This window comes from Anolis carolinensis, chromosome 1, assembly GCF_035594765.1.
Source record: "Anolis carolinensis isolate JA03-04 chromosome 1, rAnoCar3.1.pri, whole genome shotgun sequence".
Classification (NCBI taxonomy): Eukaryota; Metazoa; Chordata; class Lepidosauria; order Squamata; family Dactyloidae; genus Anolis; species Anolis carolinensis.
The window spans coordinates 349,918,228-349,941,401 of NC_085841.1; the positions used below are offsets into that span (position 1 = coordinate 349,918,228).

General features: G+C 38.3%; 1 protein-coding gene across 10 annotated transcripts in view; it reads right to left on the minus strand.

Moving 5' to 3' along the window:
* Nucleotides 1-23,174, minus strand: part of cdc42bpb (CDC42 binding protein kinase beta) — a 143,837-nt gene that overhangs the window by 38,252 nt on the left and 82,411 nt on the right. For all 10 annotated transcript variants that reach the window (XM_062968505.1, XM_062968504.1, XM_062968507.1 and 7 more), the window contains 9 exons: nucleotides 21,408-21,650; nucleotides 20,693-20,803; nucleotides 19,702-19,949; nucleotides 19,480-19,585; nucleotides 18,797-18,921; nucleotides 13,801-13,906; nucleotides 10,431-10,579; nucleotides 8,823-8,917; nucleotides 8,664-8,743 (listed from right to left, as the gene is read on the minus strand). In XM_062968505.1, the coding sequence (XP_062824575.1) occupies nucleotides 8,664-8,743; nucleotides 8,823-8,917; nucleotides 10,431-10,579; nucleotides 13,801-13,906; nucleotides 18,797-18,921; nucleotides 19,480-19,585; nucleotides 19,702-19,949; nucleotides 20,693-20,803; nucleotides 21,408-21,650 (1,263 nt within the window). The remainder of the gene's footprint in view (nucleotides 1-8,663; nucleotides 8,744-8,822; nucleotides 8,918-10,430; nucleotides 10,580-13,800; nucleotides 13,907-18,796; nucleotides 18,922-19,479; nucleotides 19,586-19,701; nucleotides 19,950-20,692; nucleotides 20,804-21,407; nucleotides 21,651-23,174) is intronic.

Below are 23,174 nucleotides of genomic sequence, written 5' to 3' on the forward strand. Positions count from 1 at the left end.
AAGACAATGGGTAGCATTGAGTTAAGAGTGTCTCTTTAGCATCTTGGTAAACAGATCTTTAGAAATTGTTAATGAAATTAAATGGCTTTCTTTGAGATCTGAAATATTAAGATACACCAATCAGGTATCTTACAATATTCTACGCTAGAAAGCAAGTCCTGCAGAATGCTGACATGCTATAGAACGGTGCTTGTAAGATGTTCATATTATATGGAGTTTCAATGACAATCTGTAAACATTGTTTGGCTATTTAACCCTATGCAGTTATGTCTATATTCCCAATGGTGCGCTTTGTTTTATAACAGCATAAAGCATCTTTAAATACAGGGTTCCAATTTCTTTATAATCATGCATGAGATGGTGAGGCAGCATAGGGTTTGCAATTTATTCTTAGAAAACAGTCCACTGCATTAGTTTACATTTGTATAATGTGGGAATTGTTTTCTGAAGATGGCATGTGGCAAGTCTGAGGCAGAAGGGCAAGAAACAGTTTATTTACAAAGCATTAACATGATGTGTGAGTTATAGCAATTTGACTTTTGTCATCCCCCCCCCCCCCCGCAGTATGTCTTCTGATGTCTCTGCTCTGTATTTTTTGGCATATTTTAGCCTATTTCATTCTATTATTGCTGACAAAAGTATCAATGCACATGCTCAAAACTTAGTAGGAGCATGTTGCTTAGCAACTATGTCAGAATGAGGGCCAATAACAGAGAGCTAACAGGCACTGCTTTATTTTGTAGTTCATTTAGGTAAGAGTGTGGTACTTAGAAACACCAAGGTCATGGTTTGTTTCACATATAAGTTCTAGAGTTATCCCAGAACTATCTTAAAGTTAGTCTCCACTGACTTTTCACTCGCTCACAGAATTGGCTAAAAGGAAGAAGTCCTTTAAGTGGACTATATTTGGTACATCTTGTTTCAGGACTGGCTATGGAACAGAGATGGCATTTGTCGCCTTGGTAGATGATCTACAAAGAGAGCTAGACAAGGGGAGTGTGTCCCTGTTGGTTCTCCTGGACCTCTCAATGGCGTTCGATAGCATTGACCATGCTATCCTTCTGGGCCGTCTCTCCAGGATGGGGCTGGGAGGCACTACTTTACAGTGGCTCCGCTCCTTCCTGGAGGTTCAGACCCAGGTGGTGGTGCTGGGGGGGACTCCTGCTCGACTCCTGGCCTGTGGGCTGTGGAGTCCCTCAGGGCTCCATTCTGTCCCCCATGCTATTTAATGTGATTGTACTGCCCATTTTAATTAGTAGCTATTGCTGTGTTTTTAATTGCTTATTTTATTTAAATTGAGTTGGGTTTTTTCCTATTTTTTTGGTAAATGTTGTCCTATGTTATTGTTACAAATGTTGATAATAATAATAATAATAATAATAATAACAACAACCTTATTTTTATACCCCGCCTCCATCCCCTCGCAGAGACTCAGGGCGGCTATCATGGAGCCAAGCCCAAAGACCACGACAAAACAGGATAAAATGCATAAAATGATGTATTTTATGTGTTTTTATGGCACTATTATGTGCAGTTCTATAAGCTGCCCCAAGTCCCTTCTAGGAGATGATGGTGGGATATAAATAAAGTGTTGTTATTATTATTATTATTACTATTATCATTATTATTTAATATCTATATAAAATGGTTAGGTGAATCATCTGGAGTTTTGGAGTTCGGTGATACATAAATGCAGATGACACCCAACTTTCCTCGAAAAGTCAAGGATGCTGTCCTGATCCTGAACTGGTGCCTGTTATCAGTAATGGATTGGATGAGGGCTAATAAATTGAAATTAAATCTTGACAAGACAGAGGTGCTCCTGGTCAGTCGAAAGGCAGATCAGGATATAGGGATGCAACCTGTGCTGGATGTGATTACACTCCTCCGACATACTCAGGTACACAGCTTGGGGGTAATCCTGGATTAATCACTGACCCTTGGATGCCCAGGTGTCGACGGTGTCCAGGAGTGCCTTTGCCCAATTAAAGATTGTGTGCCAGCTGTGCCTGGACCTTGAGACGACAGATGTGGCCATGGTAGTCCACGCCTTAGTCACATCCCGTTTGGACTACTGCAATGTTCTCTACATGGAGCTGCCTCTGAAGACTGTTTGGAAGCTTCAGTTGGTCCAGAAATCAGCAGCCAGATTACTAACTGGGGCTCAGTACAGGGAGAGAATTACTCTCACGTTACAGCAGCTCCACTTGCTACCAGTCTGCTTCCGGGTGAAATTCAAAGTGCTAGTTATTACCTCCAAAGCCCTAAATGGTTCGGGCCCAAACTATCTAGCTGATCACATCTCTGCATACAAGCCTGCCCGGGTGCTACGATCGGCAGATAAGGCCCTGCTCTTGGTTCCACCCCCCATCTCAAGCACGGCTGGTAGGAATGAGAAAAGGGGCCTTCTCTGTGGTTGCCTCCGCCTCTGGAACTCCCTCCCTAAGGAGATCAAAATGGCTCCCCCCTTGCTTTGTTTTAAAAACAACTAAAGGCCTTTTTATGCTCACAAGCATACAGAAAAGAAGACATAAAATATTAGGCACAAACAAAATTGGAAAGGATTATGGAAATAGCTTATTACTCTGGTTTTTAAATTCTACGTTTAATTTTATTAGTCCCAATGTTAAGTCTTGTCTCTAAATATTTATTTGTTATGACTTAATTTTAGTTATGTGATGCTTATTTGTTGTATTTGTTTGTTTTTGCTTCTGATTGCACTTTGCGCCATTATTATTTTATTATGGCACAGTAAACAAGATAGATATGCTGGATTTCATATCACAAAATCACAAGTCGAACACTTCCCAAGTGTCTAGGACTGTGTGATGTATTTTCGGATGATGCGAGGATTCCGAGGATGCTGAGGGCTGTGCTGGCGGTAGTGTAACAACCGGCAGGTCCAACCAAGCCAGAGAGCCTCAGCGGAGGAATGCAACCAAGTGCACCTAACCCATTAAGCATTATGGAGAATCAAACCAAAATGAAGTCTATACTGGCTCGGTTGTCGCCCAGGATAAAAAGGACCGCGGTGGATGCTGCTGATTCTGGACATCCATCGACAAGTGGGCTACGGAATCATCAAAACCCAAATGAACAGTCACAGAAGCGGCAGAAATATACAATGCCAGAAAACTGTGCCATCATCATCATCATCATCATCATCATTATCATTATTATTATTTTATTATGACACAGCAAACAAGATAGTTCCCAAGTGTCTAGGACTGTGTGATGTATTTTCAGATGATGCGCGCAGATCCCAGCAGGGTGGCCTTTTGCAGTTGGCAGATCGTAATTTTGTCAATGTCTATTGTTTCCAAATGCCGGCTGAGATCTTTTGGCACGGCACCCAATGTGCCCATCACCACCGGGACCACCTGTACTGGTTTCTGCCAGAGTCTTTGAAGTTCAATCTTGAGGTCCTGATAGCGGCTGAGTTTTTCCTGTTGTTTTTCGTCAATGCGACTGTCACCTGGGATGGCGACATCAATGATCCAAACCTTTTTCTTTTCCACTACTGTGATGTCTGGTGTGTTGTGTTCCAGAACTTTGTCAGTCTGGATTATTATTATTATTATTATTATTATTATTATTATTATTATTTCATGTCAGGAGCAACCGGAGTTGCTTCTGGAGGGAGAGAATTGGCCGTCTGCAAGGACGTTGCCCAGGGGACGCCTGGATGTTTTGATGTTTTTACCATCCTTGTGGGAGGCTTTTCTCATGTCCCCGCATGGAGCTGGAGCTGATAGAGGGAGCTCATCCACACTCTCCCCAGGTGGGATTCGAACCTGGCAGCTTTCAGGTCAGCAACCCAACCTTCAAGTCACTTAGTCCACTACGCCATCTGGGGGCTCCATTATTATTATTATTATTATTATTATTATTATTATTATTATTATTATTATATTATTATTACATATCTTGTAAGGTCTCTTCAATTTTTATTATATTATGTGGACACTACTGGTTGCCAGTAGGTCATTCTAAGAGTTAGAACTCAAAAACATTTTCTTTCATGAAAGTATAATGCATCTCTCCAATTTATAGAATTCAGGAAGAGAGCCTCAATTTGACAATCTCAATGAATAGTTTGTTATTTGGGGGGGGGGGGCATTAATTCAAGTAGGGTTGTTCCAAGTTTTTTTTTTTAGGGCTTTGGAGATAAGTCCCCACACTTTCAATTGGGTTTAAATGTTGAAAAGATAGCCAATGTACTTCTCCCCAAATTGTGTAAAAATGTTTCTACTTAGAGAAGTTGTCTGAATTCTTGCAACTGATTTCTGAAATAGTGGAAGATTCAAATATGTCTCCAGGAGCAGAAATATTATGGTAAGCCACCTTGGAAATAACTAGGGAATTGATTCATATAACTAGGAATCTCCTATGCAAGATTATTTGAACATGCTGTATGAAAAATTTATACAACAAATGCTGGTGGGGGAAGAACTTTTGTAACTGCAGGTATCACCTTCTGTCTTTGCTTCAGGTTGAGCAGTGTGCTTGGGCTGGTAATGGTAACATTCCTACTCTTGCAATAGTCTCTGGTCTTCCATCACGACATGTCCAGTGGCTTGGGGTCCCACAGAATTTGAGGTCTTGTAGGAGCCCTGAATTCTCATAAAAGGTCCTCTTCTTGTGAGTCTTAAGGACCTCTTTATATAGATCTGCTCCACTAGTTTCAACTATTCAATTTTCCTAGTTTGAAAACCTTGCAAGCCTCATCTAGAACAGACAGTGCAAGCCATATTTTGAAAGTCCAAGAAATATTGCTTCTTTAATTCAGACACTATGAAATAGTTGTTAAAGCTTTTATAGCTATATTTGACATGTTTGAATTGAGTCTGACCTCTACCAATATTCTCCATTATAGCTTGAGGGATCCAATTCTCATGGATGGCACGGCTATCAATGGCTTTTAGTTAGGATAGCTAACTCTTTCTTCAGTATCATAGTCACTATGTTCTTAATATAAGTTGCTCAGGAAGGCAAATGGAACAGTGTTTTTTTACTCATGCCCTATTTCTGGCCTTTGCATTATCATTAAGTTGACCACTTAACTGTAACAGAGTGCTGAACGAAAAAGACTTTTGGTTTGATCTGGCAGATCTGTTCTCATGTTGTAATATGATTATTGGTAAAACCACTGAAAACTCTTTTAGGAAGTTTCTGGAGGTATGCATCTCCCTTGAAAGATTCAGTTTCTCTATGAAATGAATAGTCTAATAAATGCTTATATTAAAAACAGCCACTAGATTCAATGTATCAATTAGGGAGATTTTAAAAAATGTGTCTGATAATGAATCTGTCTTTTGACAGCTTAATTATTTTAAAATAAAATTGTACACAATCAAATCTCTATATATAAATGAGTGATGGCATCACGGCGACCAACAAAACAACAAAACCACAGGCCCCCCAACCTCGAAATTTGACAACACAACCCATCATCCACGCCTCTAGGTTGATACAACAAAAAGAAAAGAAAAATAAAGTCCTAATTAGAGGGAGAGCAATAATTGTTTTTATCCAACTGCTGCCAGTTAGAGGACTAATCTCTGCCCACTTGGTCTCCTAGCAACCAACTCAGCCCAGGGGACAGGCAGACTTAGGCCTCGGCCTGTTCCACAGATTATCTAATTTGCACTGGATTATCTGGACTCCACACTTCCATATAATCCACTTCAGTGTGCATTTTATACAGCTGTGAAGAAGGGGCCTCATATAATCCAGTTCTAAGCAGATAATATAAGATTATAAATATAATATGTAATAATTACTGTGAAATAGAATCATAGAATCATAGAATAGTAGAGTTGGAAGAGACCTCATGGGCCATCCAGTCCAACCCCATTCTGCCAAAAAGCAGGAAATCGCATTCAAAGCGATTAATAATAATACAGAACAATATAATCTCTAAAATCAGGACAGTAAATAAAGAGCAACACTCTGAAAGCATAAGCCACAGCAACTCGTGGCCGGGCAAAGCTAGTCCTTTATATATAGGTCACTGAGAAAAATGGAAGAAGTAAGCAACCACAATTAAGAAGCTATCATTCAGAAGGAAAACAGCACTCCACCATTATCTCAAACATAAACAAGCAGTTCATTACATTTCAACATGCTTGTGAAAATTTCTCTCGGAAGGAATACATGCTGCGCATTAACTAATCTGAAACATGTAGGTCCAGTTCTTACTGGAGATGCAGACAATTTCAAATTGCCTACTGAAACAAATATGTCAAAGGAGAAACAAATTGGAAGGAGAACTACTGTATCATTTTGTTATATTCCCAAGACATAACAACTGAAATACAGACAACCAATTCAGTGTTACAAGGTTGGTACTATTAAGTTTGCATTCAGTTATATGAATTCTGTGGATTAATAATGGGCACTCGGGCAATTTACTAGGCTTGTGCAGATTTCTTATGGAAGTTTGCCTTTGGCTTGTTCAGTTGGTTCGGAAGGTCATAGCATTGTGGGCTCTGCCACCAATTTTTTACCGGCTGCAACAGAACAGTGGCTGTCAAAAACCAGCTGCTTTCAGTTTCTTGTGGTTACACATGGAGTGCGGGGAGGGAGGCAGCCTTGAGAAGGAAAAGGATCGCAGGAAGCAAGGTTTCTTAAGCCTTTTCTTTAGACCCAGATGTCCTCTACAGACTGAAGGAAAAGGATTGCAGAAAGAGTAGTATCTTAACTGTGATGCCTTTGATCCAGGTCTCAATGAAGGATATAAGGACAAGCGATGCCTAAAATGACAGGAAGGGGAGCCTGGGAAGTCCCTTGGGCTGGACAGAAAACAAATTTTTCGGCTTTCTGGATTGAAAACAGATTTCTGTCCCCCCAAATTCGGGTGGCTTCTGAAAAATGGTTTGGGACTCCCCTCCCCCCAACCGAAATCCGGGACACCAAAACAAATTGCGGTTTACTCGTATTGCACAAGCCTACAATTTACTTCTCCAAGATTTCACTTCCAGAGATCACACAAAATTCCATAAAAATCTGCTCCAGAGAAATATGGACTTACAAAACTTTAGCTCATGACTCTCACCACACTCCTTTTGGCCAGAAAGCCAGCAGAAGTTAAAGTCAGTCGACAATTATTCCTCCACATTTACAGGTTAAGTGTTCACATTGATTACTTGTGGATTGCTGTTGCCTCCACTGCTGACTTACATACAACCAAATTAATCTGTTCCCTCTAAAGATTTGTAAGTCCTCCAGTGTGATTCTATAGTCACCTTCCCCCCAGACATTGACCATAAAGTCATGCTAGAGGACGTTCAAATGCCTAGAGAAATGTTCCTTCTAGGCATTTATAATCCCCAGTGTGATTATACTTGGTCAGATAATCATGTTGGAGGACTTACATATGCCTGTACCGTCCTCCAGAATGACCCAGAAGAAGATGACCATAGAATTGTGCTGGAGATCCAAAAGAAGAATTCTCTCAGGTAAAAAATGACCAAGGCTATATTCATGGGATTTCCACTTTAAAAGGGGTCCTGCACCCCTAACTTGTAAATTTTTAGGGCTCACTGTATTCTCCTTTTTGGTTAATAAAACTTCTGATTAGCTTATAAGCAGTTAAAAGTAATGATATGTCTGTCATTAAACATTAAAAACTCCTTTTAGAAGAAAGTAAAAAAGTAAAAAATAAAAACCCCAATGATCAAATGCTTGGAAGAAGCTCTTTGACTGCACTCAATTAAAAATTTGAAGAAATGGTATCACTACAGGAAAAAGTACTGTTTCTGGCCACTGTCAACTTAAATCATTCAAATCAAAGGCACGTACAAGAACCTATGGCTGCCAAGGCTCTTATGGGGCTATGAATATCACCTGTGCCTCCTCGGTTTTTTCCCTAGACATTTTCAGAAGTTTTTTTCATTTTGATGGCCACATTTACAGATCTCTGTTTTTTCATAGATCTGGGGATAGCTAGCGGGAAGCTTAATTTTTTTTCTCCTTTTCAACTACTAAATTCAGTAGCCAGAACCCTAGTGTTTAATAGGGTTCAACATTCAATAGGGTTCAACAGCCTGAACTCTACTGTTAATTCCAGCCAGAGCAGATAATTTAACGTGCCCTTCTGTCTAGTATTAAATGCTAGATGGCTTACTCCAGGATGGTATAAGAGAAATGTGAAAGAATTAAGCTTTCTTTTTTTAAAAATTGAAGGAAAGACAGAGAATAAATAAAAAGATTTTGAAAATGGGGAAGAAACAGGCATATGTATACTACAGAATATGACAAGCGTTAACTTTATCTCATTGCAAATGAAATCATTTGTCTTTTTTATCCCTCTTCATTTGCTGTCTGTTCCACTTAAAGCCTCCTGTTTATATGGGGAGCCCATGGCTCTCCACATGTTGTTGGATCATGTTCATATGCTGAATTGGGTTGATAGATATCCCAGTCTGACAAAATCTGGAGAACTATCAATATAGATTACTGTTGCACAGAAATCCTCTTCTGCATGAATGACACCTGCTCTTATATTATAAGTTATAAATGACAAATCAGTTTACAGTGTGCTCAGCAAGATTGCACAAATGCATTGCTTGCTATGTAGAATTCCTGCATGCTTAACATCTATTTGTTACATATGAATTCACTATTTTGGCAAATATTTGTAATCACATAGTAACACTTACTCTGAAAGTCAGATCATGTGCAAGTGGAGAGGTATTGAAGTACTCAAAAATGGAATCTTGGAAGTCAGAAAGTTTAAGACCTGGAAAATGGAAAATCTAATTAACTAAAATTGAAAACAAAAACTCTGCTATTATTACATGTTAAGTTGCCTAAATTACCTGCATCAGTCCTGTATTTTTCTTCCAGTTTCTTCTTTAAAATTTCAACTTCTTCCAAGAGTTCTTGATTCTTTACTTCAGATTCCTTTAATTTGCTAAATAGCAAAATGAAAACTTGAAACATTTGAAACATAAGAGAACAAAATACTTTCTGTCCCATTTTTCCATTTCTAATTCCCCCCAGTCCTTTTAGCTTTTGTAGTTCTTTACTGTTTCATTCTCATCCTGCCAAGTATCAACCAGAGAGCCCCTACAACTACAACTACAGTACATTTTACAACATATTCTAGGGCAGTGGTGTCCAACCTTCGATTTTTATGATTATAATATTTATTTATACCCTGCTTTATCTGCTCAAAGGGGACTCAAGTGTTCTCCAGGTGTTTGGGACTGTAACTCCCAGAAGCCCTGGCCGGCTTGTCCAATGCTCAGGAATTCTGGGAGCAGATACCCAAAACACCTGGAAGACTAAAGGTTGGACACCACTGTTCTAGGGGGATCTGTCAGTCCACATAATTTAAAAAAATTAACCACTGCTTCACATAAATCACAACACACAGCTGTTCTTTTGCTGCTTTATGCTACAGGCTACAGACTTCTAAATACGACAGGTGCCACAATTTCATAGCATTGTTAAAGTAGTATCAAACTGTTTTAATTCTACAGTAGATGCACCCTAAATCTACATCCTCAACATCTGAAGAAGTAGCTATGAAAGCTCATGCTACTAACTTTGTTCTTTCGGTCTCTAAGGTGCTAAAAGATCCCCTTGCACATTGATATTCCAGATAAACATGCCTATGTTTAGTCTACATTAGTGAATCTAATATTTTAGTAGTCAGGTTTTGAAATATATTAGAACAGAAAAAAGGAATATAAATAATTGTCTGAGGGCTTCAATGAAAGTAGACAGCAGTTGGCTCTAGCCCTTGGCTCCTTCATTATCCAGCATGGCAATGAAAATTCATATATCGAGCGTAAAAATTCAGAAAGACTGATAAAATCATACATTACACATACATTCATAACAAGGCTTTAAAAGATGACAATTCCCAAATGTGTGGCTAATTCTACAGACATTGGAGACAGGGGGTTTCAAAATACAAGCTACCAAGGGAAGAGCAGGGCTTTACCAAAAGAGGCCAGCCGAACCTTCTCCATCCTTTTCACAAACACAAGGAGCTGCCAAGCCTCGGGTTATTAGGACTGGAGTGGTCTGACTTTGGTTCCAGTATTTTATCTAAAGATGACATTGGGGAGGAAATCACTGTTCCTCTGTGCCCTTCGTCATCTTGATTTCCTTCACCCTTCAATGGAAGCTCCCAACAGCATACCCCAAACTATGTTTAAACGATTTCTCAGTTCTAAAAGAAATCTGCCATGTAGCATGATAAAGTATTACTTGAAGCTCCTTTGAAAATGAGAAACTAGTTGGGCAACTGTTTGGTTTCAGGTCACTAGTATTAATTAAAACCTCATGATGTGATTTCTTACATTTTCAAGAAATTACATTATCCAACATTTCAAAACATGCATGAAAAAAAGCTTTCTTTCAAAGACATGCATGCAATATTCAACTCCCCCACCCCAAATAACCTCAAATGTTACCTTTCAAAAGATAGGTTGGCATCTTTGACTTTCCTTAATTCGTCCTGGACTAGCTGCTTGGCACGTATTTCAGCATCTAGAGCAGACTGCAATTCTAGTCTTGCAGACATATCCAGCTTCTGACTTCGTCTTACTTTCCAAAGAGGATCCTATTACAATAAGCAATTGTTTATACCACTAAAGAATTTATAACTTCTTTAAATATTAAATCGATTCAAATACCTCACTTGAATTCATCATTGTTAGTAAGGCTGGAGTTGAAGAGATCTCAGAAAGATTATATTCCGGAAACACACTGCATTTAAGGGCATTCCATTTCAACAACTGAGAAATGTTTTGTAATAGGCCATGTAAAACTATACATTCCCACTCAAAAGTAGGCCACATTGAGATTTTTCAGTAGAGCTTTTCAGGTAAATGTGGAAATGGCTGCAGACTGAAAATAGAAATTGAGTAGTGTTACGCTGAAAATAGAAGTTTAATAAAGAATCTGCAGCACCGTTTCATGTCTACTGAGGGGCAAAATGCAAATATTCCTTTATCTTATTTCAGTGTTTTAAATGAAATTAGATTATTGGACCTGTTCTAAAATCTTTTTAGGAAGTAAAAAAATAATCACGTATCAATATGTGCAAGGATGTCATAAGAGGGAGCAGGCAGATTTTCTGCTGCCCTGGAGACTAGGACTGAGCAATGCATTCAAATTACAGGAAAGGAGGTTCAACCTGAACATTTGGAAGAACTTCCTGACTATAAGAGCTGTTCAGCAATAGAACTCTCTGCCTCAGAGTGTAATAGAGGCTCCTTCTCTGGAGGCTTTTAAAGAGGCTGGATGGCCATTGTCGTGGGTGCTTGATTGTGTTTTTCTTGCATGGCAGGGGGTTGGACTAGATGGCTCATGTGGTTTCTTCCAACTCTACGATTCTATGAAATGAACTCTGAGACCCACCCTTCTTTTGGTTTCCAGCACAATAAGCAATTACTTTCCCTTGTGCCAATTCAGCTACAACCGTCAATATGCTGAGAAGAGAGATAGAATTTGTTGTTCCCTACCTGAATCCATAAGGAGAGACAGGTGAAAAACAGATGTAACAACAACATCAATAACAACAATATAAAAACCAAAAACTACTAAAATGCTATAACTGTTTATCAATTTGATACCTAAAGAGAGAAAAATCCTAACTAGGACCAGGTTTAAAGAGACCTGTTCCAATCTGAGTTCATAAATATGGATCATGATGAGAGAATGCATAAAAGACTCTATGATACCCACTTCCACTGTAAAAAAAAAAAAAAAGATTCCAAGACATTACAGTCAGTTCCGATGTTATGAACAAAATAGGTTCTGTAGGTCTGCTTTTAAGTTGAATATGTATGTAAGTTGGAACAGGTACATTTTTAAAGTGTAACTTCTGCCACACACACACATTTAGCTTTGGATAGCACAGGGAAGCATTAACATCCCTGTGGCATTTGTTTTGCTGTCTGTACCTTTGTTCAGAAGATTTCACCTCACTTTCTGTCCCTGTAATAATTGAATTTTGAAAAATTTGGCTTGTTGTGGAAACAAGGATTGGTGAGACGCCTTTTCCTCATGAAAAAATTTCTAACGGGAGCCGGCTATAGGGAGCACACAATGCCCCTATTAAAGCAGCTCCACTGGCTGCCGATAAACTGCCGGGCCCAATTCAAGGTGCAGGTTTTGACCTATAAAGCCCTACATGGCTCGGGCCCTACCTATCTCCGTGATCGCATTTCCTCCTACGAGCCAGTGCGGACCTTGAGATCTTCCGGGGAGGCTCTTCTCACGTTCCCACCACCGTCTCAAGTGCGGCTGGTGGGGACGAGGGAACGAGCCTTCTCGGCAGTGGCCCCCCGGCTCTGGAATGCATTGCCAAAAGAGATCAGGCAATTCCCTACATTATCCAATTTCCGTAAGGAACTGAAGACCTGGTGGTGTCGGCAGGTTTTTGAGTAATTATATTGGACTACCGCCGATTTCTGAGCCTGAATATATTGCATAAGATTTCCCTTTATGGTTCCCGTCCCCTTGATCTGGTCATGTAAGTGTGATTTATTGTTATAATTGTATTATTTTACTTTGTTTAATAATGTGTATTATGTATTATGTATTATGTTGTTATGTAATGTTTGTGTTGCTTTTATGACTGTAAACCGCCCTGAGTCCCACCCGGGAGATAGGGCGGTATATAAATAAAGTTTTATTATTATTATTATTATGATAACTCTTTAGGAGTGAATTTTCCTTCCTAAGGATAGATTTTCGTCACTTCCTCTTGTCTCACTCTATTCTTAAGTATGAGTACAGTAGAGTCTCACTTATCTAACATAAATGGGCCGGCAGAACGTTGGATAAGCGAATATGTTGGATAATAAGAAGAGGTTAAGAAAAAGCCTATTAAACATCAAAATAGGTTATGATTTTACAAATTAAGCACCAAAACATCATGTTATACAACAAATTTGACAGAAAAAGTAGTTCATTACACATTAATGTTTTGTAGTAATTACTGTATTTACGAATTTAGCACCAAAATATCACAATGCATTGAAAACATTGACTACAAAAATGCATTGGATAATCCAGAACGTTGGATAAGCGAGTGTTGGATAAGTGAGACTACTGTAATTTGTAAGTCAGATGTTTGTAACACGGGGATTCCATGTATATAGCATTGGAACGCTTACAGGGAAATGTATCCAGAATGATAAGAAGGGTGGAGTACCTTCCCCATGAAGAAATAATGCATATAATATTTTGTTCTAGAAGGAAAGGTAATTATGAGAGAAGTGAATTATCAAATTGAATATGGCATTGAAAAATAACAGAGATCCCTCCCTCCATCCCCCTCCCTCTCCCATACACATAATGCGTAAACTTGAAAGTCAGACAAGGGAATTAACTGGCTGGCAATGTTGAAGAGATCAAAAGAATCCTATACATAATGCATAATTTACTTGGGGGTTTCATAGCTACCAGATGTAATCAATCGCACCTTATTTTTAAAAGTGATTGTACAGGTGTATGGCTGGAGGTCAACATAGCTGCAGATAATGAAGTGGTTTGGCAAATACCAGATTCTGCGGATCAGTAACAGAAGAGGACTGTCACATTCATGAACTTCTTCAAAACTACTGATAGATCTCTAGTTGGCCACTGTAGAAAACTGATTCTAGAATAGCCTCTTTTATTTTATGGAAAGGATTTCTCCCCATGTTTTCATTTTCCATTATATCAAAGAGATTAAAATAACTCAGTGATAAGTGAACTGCCAAAGGAACATTGACATGCAGCAGAAGTATAAATGCTCTCTGATTAAGTAATCAATAAGACTTTCATGCTCACCAGTGTTCTTGATCCCAGACTGGAGCTTCTCAAAGACTCAAGTTCTTCTGTCATCTTAGAAGCCAAAGCCTGAAGATAGCCGCGTGCATCTTTTTCATCACTCACCCTAGTTTGCAATCACAACAGTCACTTTCTTATATAACTGAATACTTGTAAAACGTTCATGTATGTTCAGTAGCATTCTGTTACCAATCTCAAAGTGACCAATATACAGCTTATTAGGTGTTTGGCATGGCAATTTTCAGAACTGAATTTAGCAGAGACAGATTGTGACGGATGCCCTATATAGACCTAATATATTTATCCACTGAAAAAATGTCTCCTGTTCTGTGGTCCTTTCTAGAGTTTATACATTACAGAAAACAAAAATGTCATTTTGTGGGATCCAGGCATCAATCCAACTCTATTTTAAGTACAATCTGCTTTGCCTATACATGCCTATACAAGCAGTCCCCAAGTTATTATTATTTATTTGGGAGATTTCTATATCACCTTTCCCCAAAGACTCGAGGCGATTTACAACAGCAGTTAAACATAAATATAAAATAAACCATTAAAAAGGTAAACACTCCCCCTCAATCCAGGTCAGATGTAAAATTATCATTAAATAAATAAAACCATTAAAAATTCCCGAGAAGGTTAAATATGATTAAAATGCAGCTCTTGGGTTTCTGTCAACCCCAATTAAAAGCTATTCCACGCAAGAAGATTTCGAGGCTTTTCAAACAAGATAGGTTTTGTAGGTTTTATGTGTTTTAAATGCAATTTTTTTATCCTTGTATTGTTGTTTTAATTGACTGGTTTTAACTGTTATAATACTCTTGTTTCATATTGTATTACTGTTTTATCTTTTTATATTGTGATTTGTATTATGTTGTCGTTTATTTTGTCCTTATGTTGTTTGGGCCTTTGCCCCATGTAAGCCGCCCCGAGTCCCCGCACATATTTTTAGCTTTGGATAACATAGGGGTTAACACCCCTATGGTGCTTGTTTTGCTGCCTGTGCCCCTGTTCAGATGATTTCACTTCATTTTATGCCCCTGCGATAATTGGATTTTGAAAAATGTGGCTTGCAATGGAAACAAGGGTTCATGATAAAACTTCAGTTGAGACACCTTTTTCCCATGACAACTCTTTCAGGCGTGAATTTCTGTTCCGAGAGGTAAACTTTTCTTACTTCCTGTTGTCTCACCCCTGTTCTTAACTATGAGTTGTTTGCAAGTTGGATGTTTGTAACTTGGGGACTACCTGTACATGGATCCCAGGCATTTATTCAGGAAGTTTACAAAGCCAAATTTTCTAAAATTATGAGTAAATTTGTTTCAAACTATCTCAAAGAAGATTTTTACACTTTTCTTTATTACAGTGGTTCTGTGGTAGGAATTTTTTCATTTTACCAATTCTTGAGCTGCCATGCCACCCTTAAGTTCTCAATTTTGGGGGAAAGGGGTGATATGAGTAAAATGGTGGACAACAGACAGACAGACAATTCACTGCCAGAAGAAAGGGGGAATTTTATGTTAACCCATCATATCAGTTCCCCTTCTCTTTGATCCTTGACTGCTTGATGAGAGTGATTCCTGGTTGACAGTCTGAACCACAAAGGCCAACTGTGAAAATGATGGGCTTTCAATTTGGCTTCCAAACCATCCGGCAAAGAAAGCCAAGCCAAGATCCTACTGTTTACCAGGTAGAAAGGCATACCCTTTTCAGACACTAAACATATATCTGCCACAATAAATAGTAATCAAAACCAACCCCTTCCCCCTCCCAAAAAAACTCAACTATAAATAAAAGGAAAATTAAGCAAAACAAATGAATTGCATTCAGTTGTTGGGGGATACAAACAAAGAAGAGGAATGAACTCTTTTGGAGGAATGAATTTTCACAAAAGGCTTTGCAACCAAGAAATTCATCTTAAGTCTTGGTACCAAAGGCACATGTGACCACAGAAGGCTAATTTCAAAGGGTAGACAGGTTCAAATTGAAGGCAACAGCTCTTCAAGTAGCATAGTCCAAAGGCCATGAGGGCTTTAAGAGCATCTTTAGTTGCATTTGGAAATAAATTGGTGGAGGTGATGAGAATATTTTGACTATAAAAATTTAGTATTTTGAAATAGGTAAACTCTAGACCTCTAGACCAGAATGGCCCCCTCCCTAATGTTCTTCTGGCGGCAGGCTAAAACCTTTTTATTCAGACAGGCTTTTAGTGATGAAGGTGTTTAGTCAGGGGTGCTGTGGTTTTTAACTTTGAATATGTTTTGACGGATTTAAACTGTGATTTTTTTAGTGCTGTTTGTATTTAATTCTGTTTTAATGTTTGTTTATTTGTACACTTTAAATTGTGTACTAATGCTTTTAAGTGAAGCTGTTTCAACTCTCCCTTTGGGAAGATAAAGTGGGGTATAAATACAATAATAATAATAATAATAATAATAATAATAATAATAATAATAATAATAATAATAATAAACTTTCAGAAGGAATTCCACACAGAGTGATCCAAATGAGATAAAACCATAGGACCATAGCAATGGATGTAGCTGGTACTTAAAATATAGCTCTGTCCAGTGTCTGACCGTCTACTACGATGGCTGCATCCAGGAAAAATTCACAGTCTATATGTCTGGTCTTTTAAGAGGGGAATGCAACTTCACCCAGAACAGGCTGACATCTTATACCTAGAATGATGGCTTCCCAATAAGTATTATCTTGATATAATGTATTTATAAACTCATATAGTCTATCCACTATTCCTCTTATTCCTCTTAACAATGTCCTGGTTGTCAATCAACAGAGGGAATTCTGCCCATTAGACAAGACTGCCCAGCTTGTAATAAGCGAACCCAAACCAAACCCCAACACACTATTAGAATGATGTGAAATGTGGTTATGTAAGCATTAAACACTCTTGTGGAAAGCCTGAAAACCTCTTTCCCTTAAGTATGTATAATGAATGGATATGTTTAATATCCATATTATATCTATCTACTACCTGCCTACTTACCTACCTATTTAGTTTCACAAACATGTGCAGGAATATCTGTTGACAAAGCACCTAACAAATTAGCTGTTTTTCACTAAGTTGCTACCCAGCCTGAACTTTTCCTCATTCTCCTCTATCTAGCTCAGTGGTTCTCAACCTGGAGTCCCCAGATGTTTTTGGCCTTCAACTCCCAGATATCCTAACAGTTGGTAAACTGGCTGGGATTTCTGGGAGTTGCAGGCCAAAAACATCTGAGGACCCCAGGTTGAGAACCACTGAACAAGCTGGAAGGGTTTTTTAAAAGTAGGATCAGGATTAGGAGGATATTGAAGGAAGGCTAGAGAAACACAGACATTTTATGTGAGATTATAGTAGTACAATAATGTAATAAAAGTGTTAAAGAATCAATGAATCATTGAATCATAGAATAATGGAGTTGGGAGAGACCACATGCACTATCTATTCCAACCCCCTGCCATGCAGGAAAAGCACAATCAAAGCATCCCTGACAGATGGTTATCCAGCCTCTGTTTAAAAGCTTCCAAAAAGGCTTCCACCACACCCCAAGGCAGAAAGTTCACTGTTGAACAGCTCTTACAATCAGGAAGTTCTTTCTAATGTTCAGGTGGAATCTCCTTTCCTGTAATTTGAACTCACTGCTTCGAGTCCTAGTATTCAGGGCAGCAGAAAACAAGCCGGCTCCCTCTTTCTTATGACATCCTTTCACATATTTATACATGGCTATCATGTCTCCTCTCAATCTTTTCTTCTGCAGGCTAAACATACCCAGTTCTTCAAGCTACTCCTCATAGGGCATAGTTTCCAGACCTTTGATCATTTTAGTTGCCCTCCTCTAGACACCTTCCTGCTTGTCAATATCTCTTTTAAATTGTGGTGCCCGGAATTCGACACAGTATTCCATGTGAGGTCTATCCAAAGTAGAAGAGAGGCACTATGACTTTCCTCGATCTAGACACTATAGTCCTTTTGATGCAGCTCAAAATCTCAGTGACTTTTTTAGCTACTGTATCACACTGTTGGCTCATGTTCAACTTGTTGTCTATGAAGACTCAAGATCTTTTACACATGTACTCTTGTCGAGCCATGCATCACCCATTTTGTATCTTTGTATTTCATTTTTATCTGCCTAAATGTAGTATCTTACATTTGTCCTTGCAGAAATTAATTTTGTTAATTTTGGTCCTTTGTGCCCTAGTTCTGTAGCAACATGTGATTAACTACAACAGACAAGATACTGTAAACAGTAATTGCATTCAGAATATCTCACGGAACACAGAAAAACAGAAAAACAGAAAGAAAAAGGGAAAGCAAATAAGCAGGTATAAAAGGTCTCCCTGGCATGTAAAAAAACACAGGCTGACATTTTTGGGCAGCAAAATGAAACGCATGAAAAGTGGCTGGTGAAAGAAAAAAAAATCTTCTGGATGCATTCTGGTGATATCAATAGGTCTCTAAAAGGTTCAAAATGTTTTTGTTTACTTAGGCAAGGTTTTCTTGACCTTGGTTGTTTCATGGGCATAAAAATTTGCTACAACATGCAGAACTGCTTTATTTGTTGTGGTGTAGGAACTTATACCTATTCTTTCCATGTTGTTTCTGGCCTCTGAAACCAAATTTTCTGTTAATGAAGTAATGTCCAGGAACACATCTACTTAGTTAACTGAAGTATACCTGCAGATATGGAACTTCACAGTATATTTTAATATGTTTTAAAAATGCTGAAACAAAGGGATGTGGTTATAGGTTTTTCATTTAATATTAATTAATTTTAAAACTAAGACCAAGAAGTGTCCCTTTTCCAGAAATCTGTTGACACAAAATAAAGCTTTTATATCAGTGAAGACAGACACAACCAATCAATACTGTATTTGCCACTGTGTGATTTGCAAAGCAGATCATCTGCAAGAAGAGATATTTCATTTCTCTGCAAGACTCTCTTCTGCTAATAAAACTCCAGAGTATTTTTCAAAGGATTCTAAGAGTACATACCATTGAATAATTTCTGCAATCTGAGCTTCCCAGTGGGCAACAGATTCCTTCTTTGCTGCCAAATCCTGAAGTTCATCTTCTAGCTGTCTGTTTTGTGATGTAAGTTTATCCACAAAGGAACAAAGCTGCAATGAGATAATCAGAAGTTTTCACAACCATAATTTAACATAACTTCAAGGCCTATGCAAACCTCATCCCTTCCCACAAAAAACCTTTCAGGCCATTTTCCAAACAATGAAATAAAGGAGAACCCTCTCAGTGATGAGGCACATGTACAAGAAGTGCTTTAGAAAAGGATCACTAAACAATCATAATTTCAATAATTGAAGTAATTCACCCACATTTTATGTTGTTGTTGTTGTTTTATTTTAAAAAACCCATATTAATTGTTTCAATCAATATCTTTAGCATTTCTTGGGTGACATCCAAGTTTTTCAACAACTTCTGTCCGTGGAATGAAAGGGGATCCCACTCCCTGTCCAGTGGTTTACAAAAAAGTGGGGACCCCTTGAAACAAACCTATGGGATACAATGGTTGAGGAGAGCAAATGGAAACACTTCACTGCACAAGGGAAAAGCCCACTCACATAACACGTGCTTGCCCCTTGAATTTGAAGGAAGATACTTTGAAAGTCTGAATATGTTCCTGTATCAGATGAAAAATCCTAAATCATGCCAATTACCTTTTCATTTTCAGATGTTATTTTCTTATTATCTTCAAAGAGCATGGTTCTCTCTCGCTCATATTTCTCTTTCAGAGTTCCTACTGCTTCTTCCATTTCACTATGTCTGTAAATGTAAGATGCTATTATTAAAAGAATGACAAATAAATATTGTAAACCTTTTATAGAAACTCTTGTACCCACATACATTCTAAAAAGAAAGCAGTTGCATACAGAACTTACTTCTCTCGTTTTGCCTTATCCAATTTATCTTTCAACATCATGATTTCTTTCTGCAATGCTAGCTGGTGGCTTTCTAAATCATGCACTTCTTTTTTCACATTTTTTACTTCCAAGACATGGGATGCTTCTCGCCTGACCAGTTCCTCTTCATAGAACAAGATTTTCTTCTCGAGCTCTGACTTCATTTTAGCCAGCTCTTGCTGATGTTCCTGCATGGCCATTCCTGCAGCACGGCCCCCTTGCTTTAACTATACAATAGCAGAAAATAACAGAAGAAAGACATCCCAAGTGATTAATCCAAAATTAGAAATGTACAGATTAACATATTTAATCTCCTTAATGTTTGAGGAACTGACTCTGTCTTGTAAGAATCTGTACATTTGTGCTTGCATAGCTAAGAGACTGTGATTTCCCCTTTTTGCAGCCTTGTAACAAGTCTTACATTCCAAACTGGTTTTATATTTAATGCCAGAAGATGGAAGTCGGAAAACATTTAACTAAATATTGGGGAAGAGCAGTTTGAATAGCAATGTGTCTTAACAACGTGTCTTAGCAACTTGACTGAACCCAAAAGGATGTTCAGCTGTTAATATGCCCAGATATGAAAGAAAAGTCAGAAGCTGCACAATACTTGTTGAAGAAATATGGAATGTGAGAAGCAAGAATAAGGGGACGCTGTTAGTTATAAAACTAGAAACAGAATATTTAGTCATATCTATACTTGGTATGAGTGAACTAAAGTGGATAGGAATGGGATGTTTTCAATCAAGTAATAACATAATGTTTACGCTGGAAATGCCTGTAGAGGTCTCTCATTCATAGTCACCATAAACTGAGGATAATTTGACAGCAAATAAATAGAACTAGATCCTTTGTTTTTAGGATGTGCATGGTCTACACCTGTAAAATGTACTGACATCCTATATTTCTAGCCATTGCTGTTCTCACATGACTTAGATTTTTTTTTTAAAAAAAAACCCCATATGTTCACCTTTAGAGTTTCCAGTTCATTTTCCAGCTGCTTACAGAAAATCTCACTGTGCTCTCGAAGCTTGTGTTCCTTGGATGCTTCTGCTATTGCATCATCAAGTTGGGCTTCTAGCTATAAAAAGAAAATAGGTTTAATTACTGAAACATAATATATTTAGCTAATTTTTTGTAGAATATCTACAAGAAGTAGGTGGTTATACAAAACAATAAAAAAGATGCAGACCCCTAAATTAAGGCTAAGATGGCATGATTCATAGGAGCTGAGGGCACAAGCAGATCTACAACAATATATATCCACACTGAGTTCCAGAAACTACCTAAACTTCCAAAGAAATATTACACTCTTTACAGTTCACCCTCACTCTTGTGCCACCCCCATCCACCCCGCTCAATGACTTACCCAATCTTTTTGAGACATAAGTGGCAACATTTTTAGACAACTAAGGCCCCATTTAAAACTATCTATCTATCTATCTATCTATCTATCTATCTATCTATCTATCTATCTTATCTATATCTGTGAGAATTACAGTGCTTTAGAGTAGTTGGTTCCAGCATTATATTTCTCAATACGACCCTAAAGAGGCAGAAGAGGTTTGGGAAGCCCACACAAAAATAAAACAGCTGCTTGCATGTGTGAATCCAGCCACAGTTTAACCATTTCAACCATAAATAGCAGCTGAAATCCATTACCCTCGAGTACCCTGCCAAGTTACCTCTTTCCTCGCTTTCTCAGATTTACGAATTTCCTGTCTCATGGAGTCAATTTTCTGCATGATCACTTCTATTTCTTCCTCCTTGTCACGGAGCTGTCGAGAGAGTTTCTGCTTGTGAGAGCGTAAGTCTGCCATCCTTTCATTCAGCTCTGAGTACTCTTGCATTGCTAGCTTTCTTTGTTGATGGGCATCCTTCAGTTCTTTGGACTGTGCCTTTAATCTTTCAGATGCCTCAACAAGTTGCTGAGATGAAAAGAAACAATAGTATTATCAACTGTTAGAACAACATGCACAAACATATATAACAGTCATACTGTAGGCTCAACTATTCCCACTCTCAAAATAATAACAGACATTTTGACAGGATATAAGTTGAAGCATTTAAACATCATCACTTCAGTATCTAAATATGCTATATGCTTATGATTAAGGTCATCTCTTTTTCCTCTTTCCTTTCATATTTATTTTTCTGACCCTTTTTCACCTCCCCTTAAACTACCTTTTCAGCACCATAAAACTTCTTTCTGGATAATTTCTGCCATTTTTAAACTTCATTATCTTTCTTTCCTTTTCCCACTTCCTTCCTCTCACTGACTTTTTAATGAACTTGCATATGCCCTTCTTTTAAAAAAAAACTGAAGCCTAGTTGTGCTTCGCACTGCCTTTCCACATCTGACGATGATCCCATCCAATTCCAGGATCAAAAATGAAGCCATTAGTTTCTGCTCAGGCTTATGCTAAAGTTCCTGGCCATAGGACAACATACATAGATAGAAAAGAGTTGCTTATCACAGGGAACAAGAGCTTATTACAGCCACACACACACACACCCTTCACCACCCCCCCCCCTCAAATGTTAAAGAAAAGGAGCTTGAAATAGTTATTGGGGAGCTGAACAACAGATGAAGTGGGAGATGCCTGATGAATCTTGTAAATGCATTGTGTATCGTGTTGATGTGTACCTTCGAATCATTTCTAAGTTATGGTGATCCTATTGTGACATTTCCTTGGCTGAATGTGTTTGTCATTGACTTCCCCTAAGGCAGAGTGTGTTTGATTTCCCCAAGGTCACCCAATGGGCTTGCATGGCCAAAGAGGCTAGTCTTGGTCTTCCAGTATCCCAGTCCAACATTCAAACAACACCATCACTGTGGTTCTGCACGTAGCTAGGAATATGCAAAGTGCCCTATTGGAAAATGTGGGCTGTTTGAAGTTGTATATGATAAACTGTATAACCAATATTAGCAGCTTGCTTTCTGTAGGAGTTTAATTTACATTTCTGTATAACAACCCAAGCAAGAACAACGTAGCAGAGTTCAGAATTTGAACTGAGAATACTAGTTCATGTATAAATTAACCTTGTGAGTAAGTTGAAGGCAAGATTTGGGGCCATTATTATGAATTTTGATATGACTCCTGGATAAGTTGAGTGTCATTCCATAGAGAAAGGAAAGCACCAAGGCCACCTCCTAGGGGCAACTACTGCTAGCTGCCATTTTCCCTCTCAAGCATTCAAAGTGGCTAGAACTGGCACTATAGCAGAAATGATTGGGGGGGGGGGTGCTTCTTTTAGGTTCTCCTGAGACTAAGCGCTTGCCTTTTGCCATTCTCTCAGAGAAGGGGGTCGTTCTTTTTTATAAGAGTTAAAGGTACCATTTTTGGAGCTGATTTTTTAACTAAAATGTCTAGACTTATACATGAGAATACAGAGTAGCTTATTGTTATTTCCTACTCTGTGGCATATTAATTTGATCATGCTACTATTTT